We start from the raw sequence: 20,919 nt of genomic DNA on the forward strand, positions 1-20,919 counted from the left end.
CTTGATTAGATAACATATTCACAATATTATTGTGAATTTAAACACTTTCAACCTGGCATCCCTATTTTGGTCATGTGATCATAAGTGTAGATGTTCTAAAATGTATTGCATTTCATCACTGCAAACAGTTTCCACATCAAGGACCCAGGCATTTACATTGATTGATTATTATTGATGGTGAAGATGACAGTTAGAGTAACAGCTGTTTACAGCTTACTTGTCAGCCATTGTACGGTCCATCCAGGTACGCAGTGCAGTGATGCGGGCGAACCCAGCAGGCTTGCTGTGAACGCCTTTCACGTCCCAGGAGGTCACACCAACCAGGGTCCAAGGTTCCGTTGAAGGTTCACCCTGAAACACGAAGTTGTGTTTTAACGTGTTTCATGTCTAAATGTCATCTCGATGTTTTCCTCTCTTTTTTGATTAAGTGTGTGTCACTCACCTTGCAGGTTACAGCTCCAGAGGCTCCAGCATAGATCATCTGACTGGTGATGTTGAATTGGTTGAGGAAGCATCTCTGGCGGTCATCGTTGGTGAGGAGGGGCAGACAAGCTTGCTGGAGTTTGTCAGGTTTCTCATTAGCTGGAAAAATATACAGCAGTCAAATGTTAGGTTTGTGCTATAGACACCAATGTGCCACTGAGAATGACACATTGTCTTTAAATAGTTAGTGGCTGTCATGTCATTGTCCTTTTTGAGAAGAGAGCATCTGATGTTTGTTGGAAAAATCTGAGGTGATGACCAAAAACATGTAGTAGCCCTAACACTATTTTTGTATTGCATCGTCTGGAAGCTTTGCAGTGTGTTGTTGTATTCTGAACAAGATGTTTGAAACTGATAATAATGATTGACAATTATTGATTGATCCTATTCAAATGTTGTTAGTCTGCTCTATTAGTTTTTGCTCAGCGTTAGCCTACTGACATCCTACTCGATAATCATTGAAGTGACTGGTGAAATAGTCCAGTCACTGTGGCTGATGAATGGAAAGAGTGTGTTTCCTGTCATTCACTCACTGTGGCTGCGGGTCCAGCCCCAGCCAGTGGTCACACACTCTGTGCCAGGAGGGAAGTTGTCAGTGGCTTACATGTATACTTACATACTTACATGTATTCATTCCGAATAAAACTGTCCATGTAACTGCAGCCAGTGTCAGCCAGACACACAGGGACACATGACTACTCATCTGGGCAGGGCTTTGCAGCTTGATCAGTGTGATGTCATAGTCAGAAGTGTTGGGGTTGTATTTGGGGTGCTTGAAGACCTATCAGTGACATTTTAACTGTTAGGAGATGTACAGTATTAAAAAAAAAGAGGAAGGAAAAAAATCTGCCTGCCATTAACCACATTTTCCAATCTGGAGTCAGGAACATAAGAAGTGCCCCAAAAAAAGAGGAAAAAAGGTAATGGAGAGTGAGTGGAGAGAGACTGTGTACAGCACCCTGACAACACAAAATGATGTTTCATCCTAATTTAAAACAGAGCACCTACCTCTCCAATGCTCCTGACATGGAAGTTGTTTGTTTTTCTATTTGTGCGGTTGTGCAGGCCCAGGACTACTTCATGTTCAGATTCACTGAAAAGATTTACAAATAAATAATAAAAAAGGTGGTTGGGGCTGCTTAACTCAGAGAAAAAATACCTGATTTATAAATAAAGTAGGCCTATCATAACAGAGATAACTGAGATCTGATTGGGTCACACAGGCTCAGTTATGTTTAGTGTAGAGTAAAGATGTACATGTTTTTCAAACTACTGAAAATGTTGGAGGGCGTAGCTTATGGGTCACCAGCCTGATCGCCAGAGAATTAGTATACATTGCCCGGATCCAGTGCACGTCATTCCGTGCATAGTCGCCTAGAAACCCAGAAATTCCGTGCATATGTACGGCGAGTCCCACGGTGGGTGTAACCAGTCGCAACCTGGAAAAACCCGGAAGCAGAGCAGTCCCCACAACAAAATGTACGATTCTGTGCCTATCGGTACATAACTCAAACGGCGCTGAGTAGGCACAAGGGAATGTCGCAACGTTCGGGACGGCAACTCGCTCGCTTTAGCTCGCTCGGTGGCCCCTTACGTGGCGACAAAATGGTTTAGTCACAATGGGGGAGATGCGAGGTGGCTCTGCACGGATTTTTGGGTTTTCCAGTTGTCTATTCACGGAATTTCAAAAACGTTCAAAGAGAACGTTTCCTCTGGCGATCGGGTTGGGGTCACAGTGACAGATGTGTTCCTCATGAGTAGAGGTATATGTTTAAGCACGTTTCATGGCTGTAGGTCAAACAAGGCATGACATTTTCTAGCACCCACTTTGGCCAATTGGAGTAAGGTGTTTCTTTCAGCAGTGATTGGCATTCTACCATACTGCAAAGTTGTGTATACAATATGGTGACTACACACTGCGTGCTTGGCTCCCTAACAAATACAATGGGGTGCCTACACACTCCGTGCTTGGTCCCCTAAAAACTAACAAGTAATGCTTGCTATGATATATTTTCTTTTTAAATTGTGAAGTCAATCGTAAAAGTTATAAGTTGTAGCAGACTGAGACATGAGAGCAGGTGTGTGTGTGTGTGTGTGTGTGTGTGTGTGTGTGTGTGTGTGTGTGTGTGTGTGTGTGTGTGTGTGTGTGTGTGTGTGTGTGTGTGTGTGTGTGTGTGTGCGCGCGCGAGCGCGTGTGTGTGCGTGTGTGCATTTGTTATGGCCCGGATGAAGTCACATCTTTCACAGAGTGGTTTTCACTGTCCTGCTGTATAGCCTACTGTATGTATGATAGATTATACTATATTCAGTACAGAGAGAGACATTATAGTAGCTTGACTGTAACTGACATCGCAGTGGGCAGCAGTCACAACCCAGTTCTCCTTGATCAGTGATCAGTGATCCACCACAGAAATGAATAGATTTTTATTAGCAACAGTATGATTGATCTAACTTGTGATTGACTAATTAAGCCTATGTTGTAAATGTTGTTGTATATATTTACCTGCAGGAGTGAGGTTTCGCATCCTCACCATTGATGATACCTAATCCATCACGGGGACATCCACTAACCACTGGTTTGATGGCAGGAACACCACAGCCTATAGAACCTACACACACACACACACACACACACACACACACACACACACACACAGTATTTTAAACAAGTAAGACGCACAAACGCGGGAAGCGAAGCCAGCTTGTAGTAGTTATTGCCCCCCCCCCCCCCCCCCAAAAGAAAATCTTTTTTATTTGACTGTATCTGGCTCTGTTTTTCTTAAAAGCGCAAATTAGTCATTTGGAATCCCATGTTACAGCATAGCTAGCTAGCAAGAAGACATCTCAAACTGTCCTCAAACTAAGGCGTTTTATACTTGCCATCCGGCCTGAAATATGCACAAATGACATGGAATTCTTAGATATCCCAATAGATGAACTCTTGTAGATGCTTTTAGATGTGTTATTTTTGACTGTAGCTGCTATATTTCTCTCAGAGGAGTGTAATTAGTCACCCAGGGGCAGGTGGATTTCAGCCAAACTGAGATCTGTCAGCAGCCAATGAGAGCGTGAGTCACATGGGGGCGCGGCTGCACACAGGCAGTGCACACAGACACACACACACACAACCCGAGCACGGTTTCATAGAAAGCTCACTTGCGCGGAGGCCTTCAGCGCGCCTCCTTCCGCTGCGTTCGCAAACGCTCATTTACTGCAGTTTTAAATCAATTCAACCTACTGAAGACCAGTGGTGGAAAGTAACTAAGTACATTTACTCAAGTACTGTACTTAAGTACCATTTTGAGGTATTTGTAATTTACTTAAGTATTTCCAATTTCCAATACTTTTAGGCCTACTTCTACTCCACTACATCTCGGATCCAGATATTGTACTTTTATTCCACTACATTTAGTTGAAAACTTTATAGTTACTAGTTACTTTGATTATTATTACAAAACCTACATTAACCACTTCGGCTCTTTATGCATTTCGGCCATTTGAAAATAGCCGATCTAGAAGCCCACAATGCGTCGCGATGCGACGCGTTGTGAGCTTGTAGATCTGCTATTTTCAAAAGATTTTTTATATTTGAAAACATTCTACATAATGAGTACTTTCACTTTTGGTACTTTAAGTACATTTTGACGCCAATACTTTTGTACTTTTATTCAAGTACATTTTGAATTCCGGACTTTTTACTTGAAACAGAGTATGTCTACATTGCATTATTGATACTTTTACTCAAGTAAAGCAATTGAGTACTTTTTCCACCACTGCTGAAGACCAATCAAACGCAGCCATTCACAGCACACAGAATATGTATAATATCTGTGCAGGTGATTCTGTGGTTTTGATGAGAGACGATTGTGGCAGGTGATGTGAGGTTACCATGGTTACATAAACAGAAGAATCAGTGAACAAACTAAACAATGCTTACATTCTGTGCTGCCTCCTTTGTTGTCTCCGCCAGGCCGAAAGGCATGGCGAGAGAGGGATGGGTTTACTTTACGTTATTTTATGTATTTCGTTTGTATGTGTGTGTAATTAAAAAAATATTTGAATACGAGTCTGAGTTGGACAAGTGTAACTCAATTTAACCTATTTTTGTTTTACTTTATTTAGAAATGTAACTAGAGGATCAGCCTTGAGATACAGTATCTTGTTTTCAAGGGGGTCTTCAAAGCACAACAATAAAACTAAAAGCATAACAAGGACTTACACATAACTGCTCTCCTACCATCTCAAACACTACTACATCAGTTACCAGTATCCTCTAAAACAGTGGTTCCCAAACTGGGGGTCAGGATACAGGGGGGTCCCCAAATTTTGGGGGGTCCCCAGATGATTTCTCACTCAACAGTAAACAAACCAACATGTTGTATGTTTTGCCCCCTGTCTGTCCGTCCGTCCGTCTGTGTGTCCGTCCGTCCTTCTGTCTGCGAGCAGCTAATCTCCGCCACCGTTGGCCCGGTCGCTGTGAAACTGTGCACACACACTCCCTGGATGCCACAGCAGAACCTCTGCCCCACATTTTTCAGATCAGCCTGTCATAGCTGACTTTTGCAAAACACATTTTTGGATAATACTCCTACAGATTTGGTCCAAACAACACGCAAATCGGTACAAAGTATCTCTATAGTCATGTAATCAACACGGATCTGTCCGATTTTCCATATTCCATCCTGATTGGCTAAGATTGGCTTCCAAAGTTTGCAGGGTTAGTTTGTTTCAACAAAATGCCTCAAATCATGAACGCAGCATGCAATTTCCGTGAAATTTTCCACATAGATTCCCACTTGGCCAGGAAGAAATGCCACTTGAAAACGTTCACATCAGCCTCATGGTGGCGCTATAACAGGCCGATTCACGTTTTTACCTATGACTGCACCGATCTGCGTGCAACTTTGCACGCACACTCCCTAGAGGCCAAGGAAAAACCTTTGCCCTGCATTTTTCACATCTGCCTTTTAGAGCGCCACCAGGAGGCTGACTTTTGTAAAACTAATGTTTTCCTCTTACTCCTTCAGATTCTGTCCAAAAAACACGCAAATCGGTACACAGTATCTCTATAGTCATGTGATCAAGATGGATGTGTCCCATATTTCATATTCCATCCTACTTGCATTACATTGGCTTACAAAGTTTGCAGGATAGGTCCGTTTTGAACAAAATTCCTCAAATCATGAACATAGTGTGCGATTTCCGTGAAATTTTGTACGCACATTCCCACTAGGCCGAGGAAATGCCCCCCTTTTCACATTGGCCTGTTATAGCGCCACCAGCAGGTCTAATATAGCAAACCACATTTTTGGAACATAATCATGAATGCAGAGTCCGATTGCTGTGAAAAGCCTAAGAAGAAATGGAACACTTTTCACATTCGCCTATTATAGCGCCACCAGGAGGCCATAATAACCTACCTGACCTGGCGGAGACTTGTGCTCCGAGGAGCACTTTTTTTCTAGTTTTATATTTAGTTTTATTATTTCTATTGAACAAGCATTTATAATGTAATATGTTAGACATTTCAATTATGTTCTGCTTATGTAAATGATAATTCATATTGCATTAACCGGGAAAGCATCTGTGTCATTTTAGATTTTAGTGTTGGCTATTCAAAAATAGCAAATTTACAAGTTCACAGGTTCACAAGCTAAGTTACAGGCATGCTTGAGTATACTTTGGTACAGTTCCCGTTGTATTTTGCCCACCTGATCACCCAAGTAGGCTTTAATACTCATTCAAGCTCAGACTGTCTGTCTTTGGCTGAGGGGGCGGAGCCAAAAGTACACCCTGCGTATGTCACTGATCACATGACCTCAATCAATTATCCTTTTCTAGGCAACACAGAAGGGGGGGGACTGTTTTCTTATTTCCACACAACAGCTCTAAGGTGTAGCCTATTAAAGACATTAAAACCTTTAAAACGTAATTTTTGTTTAAGAATACACATTTATGAGGCTTCTGCGGGAACTCAGTATAGTGTGTGTGTTTCAACCCGGCCAAGAGAGAGAGAGTATAGATATCAACAGACACCATCAAGGCCATATCTCTGGCTCAATGAGAAGAGAGGCAGCCTGGGAGTCCATAGGTCGCTGGTTAGATCCCTGTCCCCAACAATGTGTAGAGGTGATCATCATTTGGAATTCTTAGTTTTACAAATAGTGTTTCTTGAGGTTAGGTTTAGGCGTTGTTTTACTGAGGTTAAGGTTAGTGAGGGTGGGTGGGTGGGTGTAGAAAAAATTGTCATCTAGTCAGCAACCTTCCCCCTATTCGGATCCACCCCTCTCACCTGGTCTCACACATCACCAATCATACCTGTCTTCACTTACAACTCATTAGTGGCCTGGTATATATGTTACAGGTAAATTGGCATTCCAGGTAAATTGGAAAAGAAGCGCTTGTTTTCACCGCCCCCCCCAGGCAATTCTGTAGAATCAACGCTAGAGGGCAATGCAAGCCAGACACGAGCCCCACACCATACACGCACGCATGCACACGCGCACATAAGAGCACGCACAAACGCATGCGCACACACACACACACACACACACACACACACACACACACACACACACACACACACACACACGCGAACAGCCATATTCCATGCAGTTGAAGCACAAGGGGGCGAGGGGGCGGTGCTGGCGGGCTATGTTAGTGCAGTGAGTGGCAGTTGGGGCAAACGCAGTCCCCACAACATCATTTACGATTCTGTGCCTATCGGTACATAACTCGGACGGCGCTTTAGTCGACTAGCAGACCATCGGCCGGTCGGCGCGGGCACTCGCGCCTGGAGGCGCTCGGGCGCGACTCCTCGGCCTCAAGGTCTGCTGAGTCGGCGCGCCTCGGTCATGGTCCAAAACTATACTTTATCGGCGAAAAAAGTAGTCTGCGGTTGTTTGAAAAAGTAATGTCCCAAGCGGGAGTCAAACCCAGATGCCCTGTGGTAGAGGATGGGGAGTCCAATGATTATCGAAGTGCGCCACTGAGGCTAATGCTTGCATTTCCTGGTTGCTATGTTCTTGTTGTCGTCCTCGCATCAAAGCCTCGCCTCGCAGCCCCGCGCCTAAAAACAAGCACTCCACTTCCAATTTACCTGGAATGCCAATTTACCTGTGACATATATATACCCTGCCTGTCCTTCAGTTTTGCTTGGCAGCAGTAACAACTCCACTGGAGAGCTCTCTGTCTGGAGTCTAAGGGGTTAGGGTAGGGTAGGTAGGTAGGTAGGTAGGTAGGTAGGTAGGTAGGTGTGTGTGTGTGTGTGTGTGTGTGTGTGTGTGTGTGTGTGTGTGTGTGTGTGTGTGTGTGTGTGTGTGTGTGTGTGTGTGTGTGTGTGTGTGTGTGTGTGTGTGTGTGTGTGTGTGCATGTGCATAGCACATAAGTACTTATTATAGAATTCAGGGAAATATAATAATCATTAATCTTAGAGAAATATTGAATGTCACTTGGTTTATTGTAGTGTTAAATGTTGAATTGTATAATAATCATGTGTTTCTATCTTTCATAGTGTAAAACCATGACCGTGAAGCCTCACCACCTCCTTGCCCAATCATAAAATGCTCATGTGTGCAACGGAACAATAAATGGCTTGAACGGAACTCTGTTGTCCCACATTCTTGTAGATGTGCCATGGTGATGTTCAATAGTCTGTGAACCAAAGTAGAAGTCTATCTTACAGTGGGTGAGGGGGGGCATTGAACAAAACATGGCCATCCTCCTATAATTTGAGTAACGTCTGTCTGTAGTGGTGAGACCAAAATGTGTTCTGCCCGGTTCTCCTCAGTGGCTGGAGCAATTGATCTGAATTTGCACACAGTCATTGACCAGTTTTTTGATTTCACCAAATCTCAGCTGTTTATTAGCGTTTTTGTGTAAAAGAATGTTGCCATGGTTACAGGGCTGCCCAGCTGTGCGATGGCCCCACGAGCTATGGGACGAACTGCCTCCCGGGTTGCCAGATCATGTGCGCATATCCCCCCACAGATGCGTCGACCGGGTATGGACTAGTGTTAATTAATGCATTATGCAATCTTTAAAGATAACATGAAATGCCTTTTTGAGAGTAGTTATTTTCAATGTATACCCTATTTCCTTGTGAAAATAGCCGATCTACAAGCTCACAACTTTTTGGATAGCAACGCTTTGTGAGCTTGTAGATCGGCTACTTTCACTAGTGTTGGTACAGAGGAGGCATCACATTTCTCTATTGATAAATGCTTTGTGAACCACTGATCTTAGTTTTAGTGAAACAGGGGCTCGGTTCATGGCAGAAGGCAAGAGTCTATGATCTTCAACAGACACCGTCAGGCTGGTTGAAGCCTAAGCTCAATCACTAGTGTGACAGCCTGTGAGTCCGAAGGTTGAACGTTCGATTCCTGTCTATGGCCATGGGTTGAGGTGTCCATGAGTGAGGTCCTTAAAGGTATCATGACATTCATTTTCACTTTTTTTATTTTCAATGTTTTATTTGGGGTTTTATGACCTCAATTACACCCAAAAAACCTGAACTTAGAACATTCAGTGGATTTTCTGTGGTCTGGGGTTTTCTGAATAATTAGGCTGAAAAGTAATCTGAGCTTGGCCCTTCGACAGTGAGGTCACAGTCGATTAATCCCGCCCACTCTCCTCCTCGCCCCTCCCCTCCCCTATCCTTTCCTTTGGGGGGGGGCGGAGCAGAGGCGATGATTGACAGGCAAAATCCCTCACCAGCGACACCCGCAGGCAAAGATTTCTTTTTTCATTGCAGTTGAAAAGGCTTTAGAAATGTGAGAGAAAAACACTTGCCATGGATCACTGGAATGGAATTTTCACTTAAAACTTTTTGTACACTTTTGAAGGACCAGGACAAAGACTTTGAATGTGGTGTAAAAGTGAATGTCATTAAACCTTTAACCCTGGATTGCTAGCCACCATACCTCAGCACTCTGCTCAGCTATTGAGAATGCTCACTTGTTAGTTGCATGGGCTGCTTTGTTTCAAGTTCAATCCGTTAAATAATTGGCTTTTTATGCCTTTATTATAGATAGGACAGTAGGCTGACAGGAAATGGGGAGAGAGAGATGGGGGGTGACACGCAGCAAAGGCCGTCGGGATCGGGACTCGAACCCGCAACACGCCATCAGTAGCCTAGGTGCCTGGACAGCTACGCCAGAGTTCCAGGCCCATATTATAATCTTAACCACATGAACCCTATATATATTATTTTAAATGCAGTGGTGCATGCAACTGTCATTAGAGTAAAGTTGTGAAAAAAAAATTCAGTGTGTCTCAACGTCAGGTCCGGGGACCACCATGCAGGGGTCCAAATACACAGACAAATGGAAAAGGCTGAAAACAGAACCCTGTCCAACTCTGTTGGCAAAGAAGGTAAAGAAGAACTGAAGGCAGGCTGGCAGAGAGGGTGGGGTTTTCACGTGGCTAACAGGTAATTAGCCAAGATTTCAAATAAGTTCTTGGAAGGTTTTCAAGGAAATGTCGCTGAGGATTGCTGAAAAATAAATTGATGGGGGCAAATGTGACAGGGCGGCAGTGGCTCAGGGGTAGAGTGGCTGGGTAGAGTGAACTGTAAACCGCAAGGTTCCCAGTTCGATCCCGGGCTGGGGCGCTCTCCCAGAGTTAGTGTCAAAGTGTCCTTGAGCAAGACGCTGAATCCCTAATTGCTCCCGATGAGCAGGTTGGTGCCTTGCATGGTTTCCTCCACCATCGGTGTGTGAATGGCACAATCAAGGTAAAGTGCTTTGGATAAAAGCGCTATATAAATGCACCATTTACAATGATGCTTTGTCTGTCGACAAAGAACACAGATGTGTTTTGTTCTCCTTTACAGCTGTGCAGTATAACTTGTAACATTGTGACTGGTTTTGGGGTTATTTTTAATTCACAAAAAAAAACTAATTAGCCTTAATCGTTCCAAAGACTAAATTCCTTTCCGGAGCGCTGTGCATATCAGACAACAGCACAACATGCCAAAACATGACACATTGTGAGCTTGTAGATCTGCCATTTTCAGCCACTGAATAGTGAGTTTCCCCGGTTGCGTGACAAGGAAACAAATACATTTGCCAAAAGTTTCCCCTCTCTCTCTGTATCATATGTGAACATCAATCTAGTTTTGGATAGTCAATTGTCTATTATCTAACTAGATATTCAACTTGATGCAACACTCATGTGCACACAAGCACCATAACAACACTCATTTACAGGGTTACATTGGTCAGTATTCTTTCAGTCTTGAATAGTGATTCTCAACAGGTTTAAATGGACCGACCCACTGGTTGAGAAACAGTGCTGTAGAGCAGGGGTCTTCAGTGTTTGTTGTGTAGTTTTTGTTAGTTTTTTGGTGACCGTTTTCATCCCCCCAGGGAACTTCAGTTTTCAGCTTCACCCAGCTGAGTGCTGAGCCGTTGTTCAGTGCCCACAGAGGAGCGCAGAGGAGGAAGCTGTTCAAATTAAATCAAACTTTATTTATAGAGCACATTTAGATACAACCAAAGATTGCCCAAAGTGCTGCACAGAAAGAAACAAAATAATCATATACATATACAGACATACAAAACACATGGAAGCAAAAAAGAAATAAACATAGGGAACATGCTCACATTATGATTAAAAGCAAGGGGAAATAAGTGGGTTTTGAGCAGGGATTTAAAAACCTCAATGACTGCACTGGAGTTAGTGTCCTGCTCAGGGACACTTTGACACATGGCTGAAGCCTGGAACCAAACCTGGGACCTCCGGCATCCCAGGCGGGCTCTCTATGGCCAAGCCATTGAGAGACGAACCAGGGACAACGCGGTGCACTGTCACGTATTGTGAGCTTGTAGATCAGCTATTTTCGACGGGATAGGGTTGCTAGGGTTGAAGTAGTTAATGTTAAAGAAAATACATCACTCTGTGATAACCCAGACATCTTTACATCTACAGCTAATACATCAGATGTTGTTGTGGTTGATGGAGAGTCCAGGGAAGTGTCTGTATTAGAGATAGCCTGCACCTTTGACCCTAGCCTAGAGGAAGCTTTTATGATTAAATACCAACCACTCCTACATACCATATCAGAGCTGGGTTATAGGTGCAGACTATTTGTTTTATATTTGACAGCCTAGGATATATCCACAGACTGGTTGTTAGAGGGTTTTAAAGGAGGAGTTCACCCAAAAAATTACTTATTTTCTATCAATTGCACACCCTATGAAGCCTTGAATCCATGGATTCTTTTTTGTTTTTGTCGCATTCCTAAGCTAATAATTTGATTCCCGTCTTCTACCGGCTAATGTATCCGGTAGGAGACACAAAGTAGATTATTTGTGTCTCCTACCGGAAATACACACGGTCATCAAATTATTGTCTTAGGAATGCCACATAAACAAAAATAAATCCATGAAATCAAGGCTTCATGGGGTGTGTAATTGACAGAAAATAAGTATTTTTTTGGGTGAACTCCTCCTTTAAACAACTTGAGATGCCCAAAAAGGAAACAAAAAGGCTGGCATAGTATTGTGCTGTCGCTGCTATAATTGGCAGCCGCCATATATGGCGAAGACGCTGTTACTTATACCCATAGAGTACTGAGTGACATGCTTATTGTATCATGAAGACATGATTTTGTGAATGTAACCTTAACTGCACCTATAATATTTGTGTCCCTGTTGAGAACCTTCTATAAATGAAGGTTCTCAAACTCACACTGCATTGAACCTTGTACTGGAGCTGAACATTCAACACACTATAGCACCCTCTAGTGGATTAGAAAAGTCATGAACTAAGTTCCTACCAGTACCTACTGTACCTTTAATTGTTATACGGAATCTGGTGCTGTCAGGTTATTTATAATACATAGGCCTACCAGTACTTACTACTTACCTTTACGTTTATAAGGAATCTGGTGCTGTCAGGTTATTTATAGGTAGGCTACTCTACACAGTTTAACCATAATGTTAAGAAATACACTGTGACGAAGTTAAGAATTAAACAGTGTTCACTGTACAATGTTTAAGCTCTATCTATACACAGCCACTAGTGATGAACAATAAATCATTATTAAGTGTCACTAAAAGCCAGTTTTCCTAATAAAGTTATCTTTTTCTCCTCTCCCCTGGCCCCCACACACATGTAAAGCGTCTTTGAGTACTTAGAAAAACGCTATTTAAATTCCAGATATTATTATTATTAAAGAGAGGCACACTTAACCACTTTCACCTGGTGTCCCTATCATAAGCACGTCATTTGACATTTAGGCTAAGAGTCTGTATTTATTAGCCAAGTAGACACTTTTCAAGCAAGACCTGGCCAAAATGTCAGCTTCGCAATAAAGTATACAAGACACAGAGAGACGAGAACATCCAAGGTCATGTTTATGAGTTCCATATACACTACAGTAAACAACATTATCCCATTTCAACCTTTGGCAGTTGTTTTCCCTACCATCATCCAAGGCAAGTAAATTGTATACACAAATCAGGTCTACGCTGTAATCATTAATTAAATACACTTTCTTTTTTTATCGAATTGATGTGCTTTCAGACCACTGAATTATCAGCCAGTGCTTTATTCAATTACATTTGGTTATCCATTTGAATCTTCCCAAGACTGTCAAAAACAAAGACACACATTATGTAACTATCCCTGAAACATCTACTATATACACAGTATTGCTTGGAGTGTGTTATGAGAACAACAATATAATTTTGAGATACAGGCATGATGATGTGGGAGAAGCCTATTTGGAGAGTTGGTAGCAGAGTTTGTAGAAGTGAGATGGACAAAATTCTATTTCACAAAGTACGATTAGTTTATTGTGAAAAAGATTATGTATTCATGTCAGTAGCCTTGTGATCGTAGCCTGTAGCTCAGTGATTAATTAACTCTAGCCCAGTGCGGACTGCATGTAAGACACTTGGTTGTGGATATACAGTAGATCCAGCTTTCTTTATAAAATCCCCAGTGTTCATTCATCTATTGGTATCTCAGAGAGAGTACAGATGGACCCTTATGGAAGGAAAGGCAGGATGTTGACTAGTTACTGAAGATATTTTAAGTACAAAGGAAAAATACCTGGGCAGTGGGCATTTCAGGAGAGACTGCTCAAATAAAATACTGGATTGGGTCTGCACATATTAATTATTTTTTTAATTATCTTCTTCAGAGTAAAATTATGAGCACCAAACCCTTCTACCTTTAACTGGCTGAAGCACGTTGGACTTCTCTTTGTAGCGGTATTAGTACAGTTTTACGTCAACCCAAGATGTCCAGAGAGGAGTAGGTCGATTTCACAAAGAATCAATATCAGGCTTGCACTAGCTCCTTTTTTCCTCACTGTATCGATAACAAAAGTTGCCTTTTCATGTTTCCCTTGCATCCCTTCGGCCGTCTCCCGCTCAACTTCAGTTAGCATCCTCTTCTCGAAAAGTTTGTCCACGACACATTTGAGATTGGGAGCTGAAATGCTGTAGATGAAGCTGCTCCGCACAGAAAACAGCCTGTCTTTCACTTCAAGACTTAGTGTGTGCTCAACTTGTTGTCTTCTTAAAGCAGGAGCTGAAAGGGGTACATAGCAATCCAATACACAGTCTGAGGTGTTACTGTCTACAACAGGCATTTCAAGGGAGTGGGAAAGGGGTTTTAGAAGCAGCCTAACATCATTCCTAAACCTTTCCTTTGAGATCAAGTCAAATGTTGCCATATAATTGGTATAGGAAGCTTCATCAACTCCAAATTTTGCCTTCTTTGGTTGAATTATGATGGAATCATCTTGAGGGGAAGTGGAGAGGGTGTATTCTTGCTTTGGGATTAGTTCAAATGGAGGGACTTCAATGTAAATCTCTTCTCCATGCCTCTTCCTCCTTATTTTCAGCACTTCATCCAGCACAACGTTACCTGGAAGCAGCAATACTTTCAGGATTGAACATGGATTATCATCGGTTGGTGGTGTATAAAACAGCAACGCCAATGCACGGATAGGATCTTCAGGGATAGGATCTGCAGGGATAGGATCTGCTCGGATAGGATCCGCTCGGATGGGATCTGCTCGGATGGGATCTGCAGGGATAGGATCTACAGGGCTAGGATCTGCAGGGATAGGATCTGCACGGATAGGATCTGCTCGGATAGGATCTGCTCTGATAGGATCTACATGGATATGATCTACATGGATAGGATTGGGGGTTGGACTGTTAAAAAATAAATTGACCAACCTTTTTACACCTGTAAAAATTATGAGACCATATCGCGAAAATCCAGTTATGTTTATAATGACATGAGTTTCTGTGATCACATCGGGCTTGATAAACTCAATGCCATCATCATCCGTCACATGGACAACATACAAGGACTTGCCTCCGCCCATGGAGAGGATCTCACAGTGTTGAAGGTGTAACTGACACACAGACCCCTGAGGACATTTGATGTCAAACAGTGGTCCTGCAGGCCTCTTGCTAAGCTGGGCTAGAAGCTTTTGTTTCCAAGGGACTGTCCTGTAATTCACATATGTCTCTGTCTCTATCTTAAACACCAGGCCGGTCATTCTGCATTGGAACAGTCCTGCTTGGGTGCAGTGGAACCTGTAGCCGCCTTCCTTGTTTTCTAAAACAATGATGTCAGGTGTCATTTTCTGTGTTTTGTCCAGTACTGTAACATCATTCAAACTGTGGGACCGCTTTGCCTTGTTCCCTATACATGGACTTTGGCTCAGTGAGGGTAAGCTGTGAGAACGAAGCAGGGAGCTGGATTCTTCTATCCTGCAACCACTAAAGCATCTACTTAGATCAGTTTCATCTTGGAGCTCCAATGAGGGGTGTGGAGAGGACAGTGACACTGTAACAGGATGGTCTGTGGTTGAGCAATCACAGGCTGTGTCACATGGCATCATTTCTTCTGGGAAATGTTGGAAGGCCTGTTGTGATACGGAGGGGGAAGGCAACATGGGGGAATGGGGAGACACTATAGCAACAGAGGGTGGAACTATTCCCCGTGGAAAATCTTGTGATGAGTGACCTTCAAGCTGTTTTTGGTATGGAGTTGTGTATGCCACATCATCATCATCATTGTGATCAGAATCAGCTTCCATCTCACCATGCAAAAAAGAGAAAAGAGAAAATAAAATTAAAATCAAGGATATTAAATAAACATAAATAAATATGAACCAAATAAGACTATTCTACAGCACCAGCTCTTAAAAAAGTCACTCCCTGCTGGCTGGCTTGCTGGCTGGTTGTGATTGTGATTGTGATTGTGTGTGACTCTCTGCTGATGTTCTAACATGCCCTGCATCAATGGCACTCTACCAGTAGATGAACATTCGACATTGAGGCTAAGTTCTTCAGAGGGCCTATTTTAATAAATCAAACAAAAAAGCCCAAAACCAAGCACACATTGTCTGATCTGGCATATTGAGGGGCCTCTAAGTAACATAGATCCAAACGTGATTTCACTTAGACCCATAGGGGATGCCACAAATGTGAAGACTTCTTTTTAGACTAATTGTATATTTTAAATTTTTGGCATACATTATCAATTAAAAGCGTGTTATAATGCCTGACATCTGCATTTGATTCCGTGAATTCTCTGCCTTCCCCCTCCCCCTTCAAAATGGCAGAGACACAGACGTCCATGCATCTCATTCTCACCTCCTTCCTTGGGGACTAAGGGGCGAGGAAACAACGGGAGTGAGGGAAGCAAGAATGGAAAGGAGAACCAGCCTCCCTACAGGTTAAACACGCATGCAGATGAGATGCTCTGTGAACAGAGCAGCATCTGCAGCATTCATACTGTAGGTGACAGACAGACAGGTAATGATAGTTGTCACTGTGGTGAAATGAAAACAATACTCAAACATCTCAATAACAACATCAACCCTCGCTAGTGTCAAACAACAAAGTAGACAAGACAATATGCTTAATACTAATCTAGACTACATTATGTGTTGTTAAGCTAATATGTTAGCTGGGACATACTGACAGAAAATGTCAGTAATTAATGTACTTAATAAATAATTGCAAGCATTATTGGTCCTACTGATATTCTGTTATTCTTTGACAGATATCATTGTGAAATTGGTATTAGATTGAATTCAATGTGGTATTAAAAGGTATAAAAACGTATTACATTTAATTAAGTAAACAAGCAGTGCTTGGACCTCATATTACTGTACTTGCTTGCAACAAATATATTACTAAGCAAGTACAATTAAGCAAAGTAAAATAAGTACCATTTCAAAATCTTTCAGGAAGGGGGTTCTGTCCTTGAAGAGTCTGGAAAGACATCAAAGGATGAAACATTTTACTTGATGTATGTAGTAAACATGTATGTAGTATGATGTGTGTAGTAAACAATGTTGTTGATGATTTCTCTACACACCTGTTGCAAATAAGTGACTCTGTAACAGGATGGTCTGTGGTTGAGCAATCACAGGCAGTGTCACATGACATTTCTTCTGGGACATGTTCGAAGGCCTGTTGTGATACGGATGGGGAAGGCAACATGGGGGAATGGGGGGACACTGTAGCAACAGAGGGTGTAACTATTCCCCGTGGAAGATATCCGTGAGGTTCATGTACTTTCCTGTATGGTGATGTCTCTTCATCATGATCAGAACCAGCTTCCATCTTACCATGCAGAAAAGAGATAATCAAATCAAATCATTTTTTAAAAAATAACCAAATGAGAATGTTCTAAACCATCAGCTCTTAAAAAAAATCACTCCTGACTGATTCTGTGTGACTCTAAGCTGATGTTCTAACATGCCTGCATCAATGGCACTCTACCAATTGATGAACATTTGACATTGAGGCTGAAGTTGATTGAGGCTGATTGAAGTTCTTGGGAGGGCCTATTTTACTAAATAAAACAAAACAAAAAAAGCCCAAAACCTAGCACACATTGTCTGATCTGGCATATTGAGGGCCCTCTAGGTAACATAGAGCCAACAGTGATTAGACCCATAGGAAATGCCAAACATGTGAAGACTTTTTTTTTTGTTTTTTTACAAATTGTACATTTTACAATTTTGGCATGAATTATCAATTAAAAGTGTGTTATAATGTCTTACATCTGCATTTGATTCTGTGAACTCTCTGCCTTGCACCCCCCCCTTCAAAGAGACACAGACGTCCTCGCATCTCATCCTCACCTCCTTCCTTGGGGACTAAGGGGCGAGGAAACGACGGGAGTGAGGGAAGCAAGGATGGAAAAAATGTAATCAGAATTAACCTCACTAGAGGTTACACATTCATGCAGATGAGATGCTCCGTGAACAGAGCATCTCATCTGCAGCATTCATACAGTATGTGACAGACAGACAATGATAATGTTTGCCCTAAACTTCAACAATATTTGTCACTGTGGTGAAATGAAAACAATACTGAAACATTTCAATAACAACATTAATCCTCTGCTATTGTCACACGACCAAGTAGGCAATAAGTAGACGATATGCTTAATACCGATCTAGACTAGATTTTGTGTTGTTAAGCTAATACGTTAGCTGGGACATACTGACAGAAAATGTGACATAAACGTCAATGAATTATTGTACTTAATAAATAATTGCAAGCATTATTGTTCCTACTGATATTATGTCATTCTTTGACAGATATCATTGTGAAATTGGTATTAGATTGAATTCAATGTGGTATTAAATGGTATTAAAATAATCACATTAATTAAGTGAACATGGGGTGCTTGGACCTCATATATAACTTGCTTGCAACAAATATATTATTAAGCAGTACAATTAAGCAAAGTACAATACGTACCATTTCAAAGTGCCTATCTTTCAGGAAGGGGGTTGTGTCCATGAAGAGTCTGGAAATACATCAAATGATGAAACATTTTAATTCAAGGTATGATGTGTGTAGTAAACAATGTTGATGATTTCTCTACCTGAGAACAATAAGTCATTCTATTAACTAGAAAAAGTGCTCCTCGGAGCACAGGTCTCCGCCAGGTCAGGTACGTTATTGTGGCCTCCTGGTGGCACTATAATAGGCCAATGTGAAAAGGGTGCCATTTATTCTTAGGTCGTTCACGGCAATCGGACACTGCATTCATGATTTGAGGCATTTTGTTCCAAAAATGTGTTTTGCTAAATTAGACCTGCTGGTGGCGCTATAACAGGCCAATGTGAAAAAGGGTGGCATTTCTTCCTTGGCCTAGTGGGAATGTGTTTGTGAAATTTCACAGAAATCGCAAGCTGCGTTCATGATTTGAGGATTTTTTTTCAAAACGGACCAATCCTGAAAATTTTGGAAGCGAACCTTAGCCAATGAGGATGGAATATGGGAAATTGGACAGATCCATGTTGATCACATGACTATAGAGATACTGTGTGCGATTTGCATGACGTTTGGATAAAATCTGTAGGAGTAATGTAAAAAAATAGGTTTTGCACAAATCGGCCTCCAGGTGGCGTTATAACAGGCCCATGTGAAAGATTTGAGGCAGAGGTTCTGAATTGGCTTCCAGGGAGTGTGTGTGCACAGTTTCGCAGCGACCGGGCCAACGGTGCCAGAGATTAGCTGCTAACACACGGACAGGACACACGGACACACACACACACACACGGACGGACGGAGGGTAAAACATACTCTCTCGCCAGGCCGAAACACAATAATGCACACATTCAAATACAAGTCCATTCTACTCACCGTACAGTTTGGAGGGAGGGCAGCTGGAGTAGTCTGTCTGTTAGAACATCAGTGAGTTTATTGTGTCTCAGACTACAACAACACAAGGAAGAGAAAGGACAAAGGAATAGATTAGTACCTCATGGTCACACACACACACACACACACACACACACACACACACACACACACACACACACACACACACACACACACACACACACACACACACACACACACACACACACACACACACACACACACACACACACACACACACACACACACACACACACACACACACACCACTCCATTCTATAGAACTACTCACTCCACAACTTGTGCTTTGTGCAGGTGGGGGATCAGAGTCTCTACTAGCTGGTCATTGAGGTGACAGTGACTGAGGTCCAGTTCTGTCAGTCCCTCAGAGTGTTCCAGAACCAGGGCCAAACATCTACAGGCCTTCTGATCTGGTCTGGTCCAACTGAGGTCCAACTCTCCGACCAGAGCTCCAGCCAGGGAACGTGCCCACCGGTGCCTGTCCAGTGTCCACTGTTGTCTGAAAACGGCACTTTTCTGACCTCACTGGACGGTCCGCCACACTTTTTTTTACACCTCTCGGGCTTATCCGAGAGTGTGGCGTTGTAGGGGAGGTGTCCCCGCACGCGTGCGTATGTCAGAAGTGTCGGCAGTGTCCGCCGGCGCCGGTCCAGTGTCCACCGTTGTCTGAAAACTGCACTTTTCTGACCTCTGACCTCACTGGACGGTCCGCCACACTTTTTTTTACATCTCTCTCAAAACTGCACTTTTCTGACCTCTGACCTCACTGGACGGTCCGCCACACTTTTCTTTACACCTCTCGGGCTTATCCGAGAGTCTGGCGTTGTAGGGGAGGTGTCCCCGCACGCGTGCGTATGTCAGAAGTGTCGGCAGTGTCCGCCGGCGTCGGTCCAGTGTCCACCGTTGTCTGAAAACTGCACTTTTCTGACCTCTGACCTCACTGGACGGTCCGCCACACTTTTCTTTACACCTCTCGGGCTTATCCGAGAGTTTGGCGTTGTAGGGGAGGTGTCCCCGCACGCGTGCGTATGTCAGAAGTGTCGGCAGTGTCCGCCGGCGCCGGTCCAGTGTCCACCGTTGTCTGAAAACTGCACTTTTCTGACCTCTGACCTCACTGGACGGTCCGTCACACTTTTCTTTACACCTCTCGGGCTTATCCGAGAGTCTGGCGTTGTAGGGGAGGTGTCCCCGCACGCGTGCGTATGTCAGAAGTGTCGGCAGTGTCCGCCGGCGCCGGTCCAGTGTCCACCGTTGTCTGAAAACTGCACTTTTCTGACCTCTGACCTCACTGGACGGTCCGCCACACTTTTCTTTACACCTCTCGGGCTTATCCGAGAGTGTGGCGTTGTAGGGGAGGTGTCCCCGCACGTGTGCGTATGTCAGAAGTGTCGGCAGTGTCCGCCGGCGCCGGTCCAGTGTCCACCGTTGTCTGAAAACTGCACTTTTCTGACCTCTGACCTCACTGGACGGTCCGCCACACTTTTCTTTACACCTCTCGGGCTTATCCGAGAGTCTGGCGTTGTAGGGGAGGTGTCCCCGCACGCGTGCGTATGTCAGAAGTGTCGGCAGTGTCCGCCGGCGCCGGTCCAGTGTCCACCGTTGTCTGAAAACTGCACTTTTCTGACCTCTGACCTCACTGGACGGTCCGCCACACTTTTCTTTACACCTCTCGGGCTTATCCGAGAGTCTGGCGTTGTAGGGGAGGTGTCCCCGCACGCGTGCGTATGTCAGAAGTGTCGGCAGTGTCCG

The 20,919-nt window shown here is 43.3% G+C and overlaps 1 protein-coding gene across 1 annotated transcript; it reads right to left on the reverse strand.

Moving 5' to 3' along the window:
• Window positions 1-213: 213 nt before the first annotated feature.
• LOC308082039 (uncharacterized protein) lies at window positions 214-19,570 on the reverse strand (the record flags this gene model as incomplete). Its single annotated transcript, XM_080423650.1, has 10 exons — window positions 19,442-19,570; window positions 19,132-19,203; window positions 18,241-18,289; window positions 17,535-17,630; window positions 16,844-17,091; window positions 16,695-16,737; window positions 14,973-15,554; window positions 1,183-1,264; window positions 443-582; window positions 214-351 (listed from the first exon to the last, which is right to left on the reverse strand). The coding sequence occupies exons 3-10, from the start codon at window positions 18,280-18,282 to the stop codon at window positions 214-216; spliced, it is 1,371 nt and encodes a 456-aa protein (XP_080279776.1). The 5' UTR covers window positions 18,283-18,289; window positions 19,132-19,203; window positions 19,442-19,570.
• Between the last annotated feature and the right edge of the window lie 1,349 nt (window positions 19,571-20,919).

This window comes from Gymnoscopelus braueri (genome assembly GCF_963280865.1).
Source record: "Gymnoscopelus braueri genome assembly, chromosome: 3".
Classification (NCBI taxonomy): domain Eukaryota; kingdom Metazoa; phylum Chordata; class Actinopteri; order Myctophiformes; family Myctophidae; genus Gymnoscopelus; species Gymnoscopelus braueri.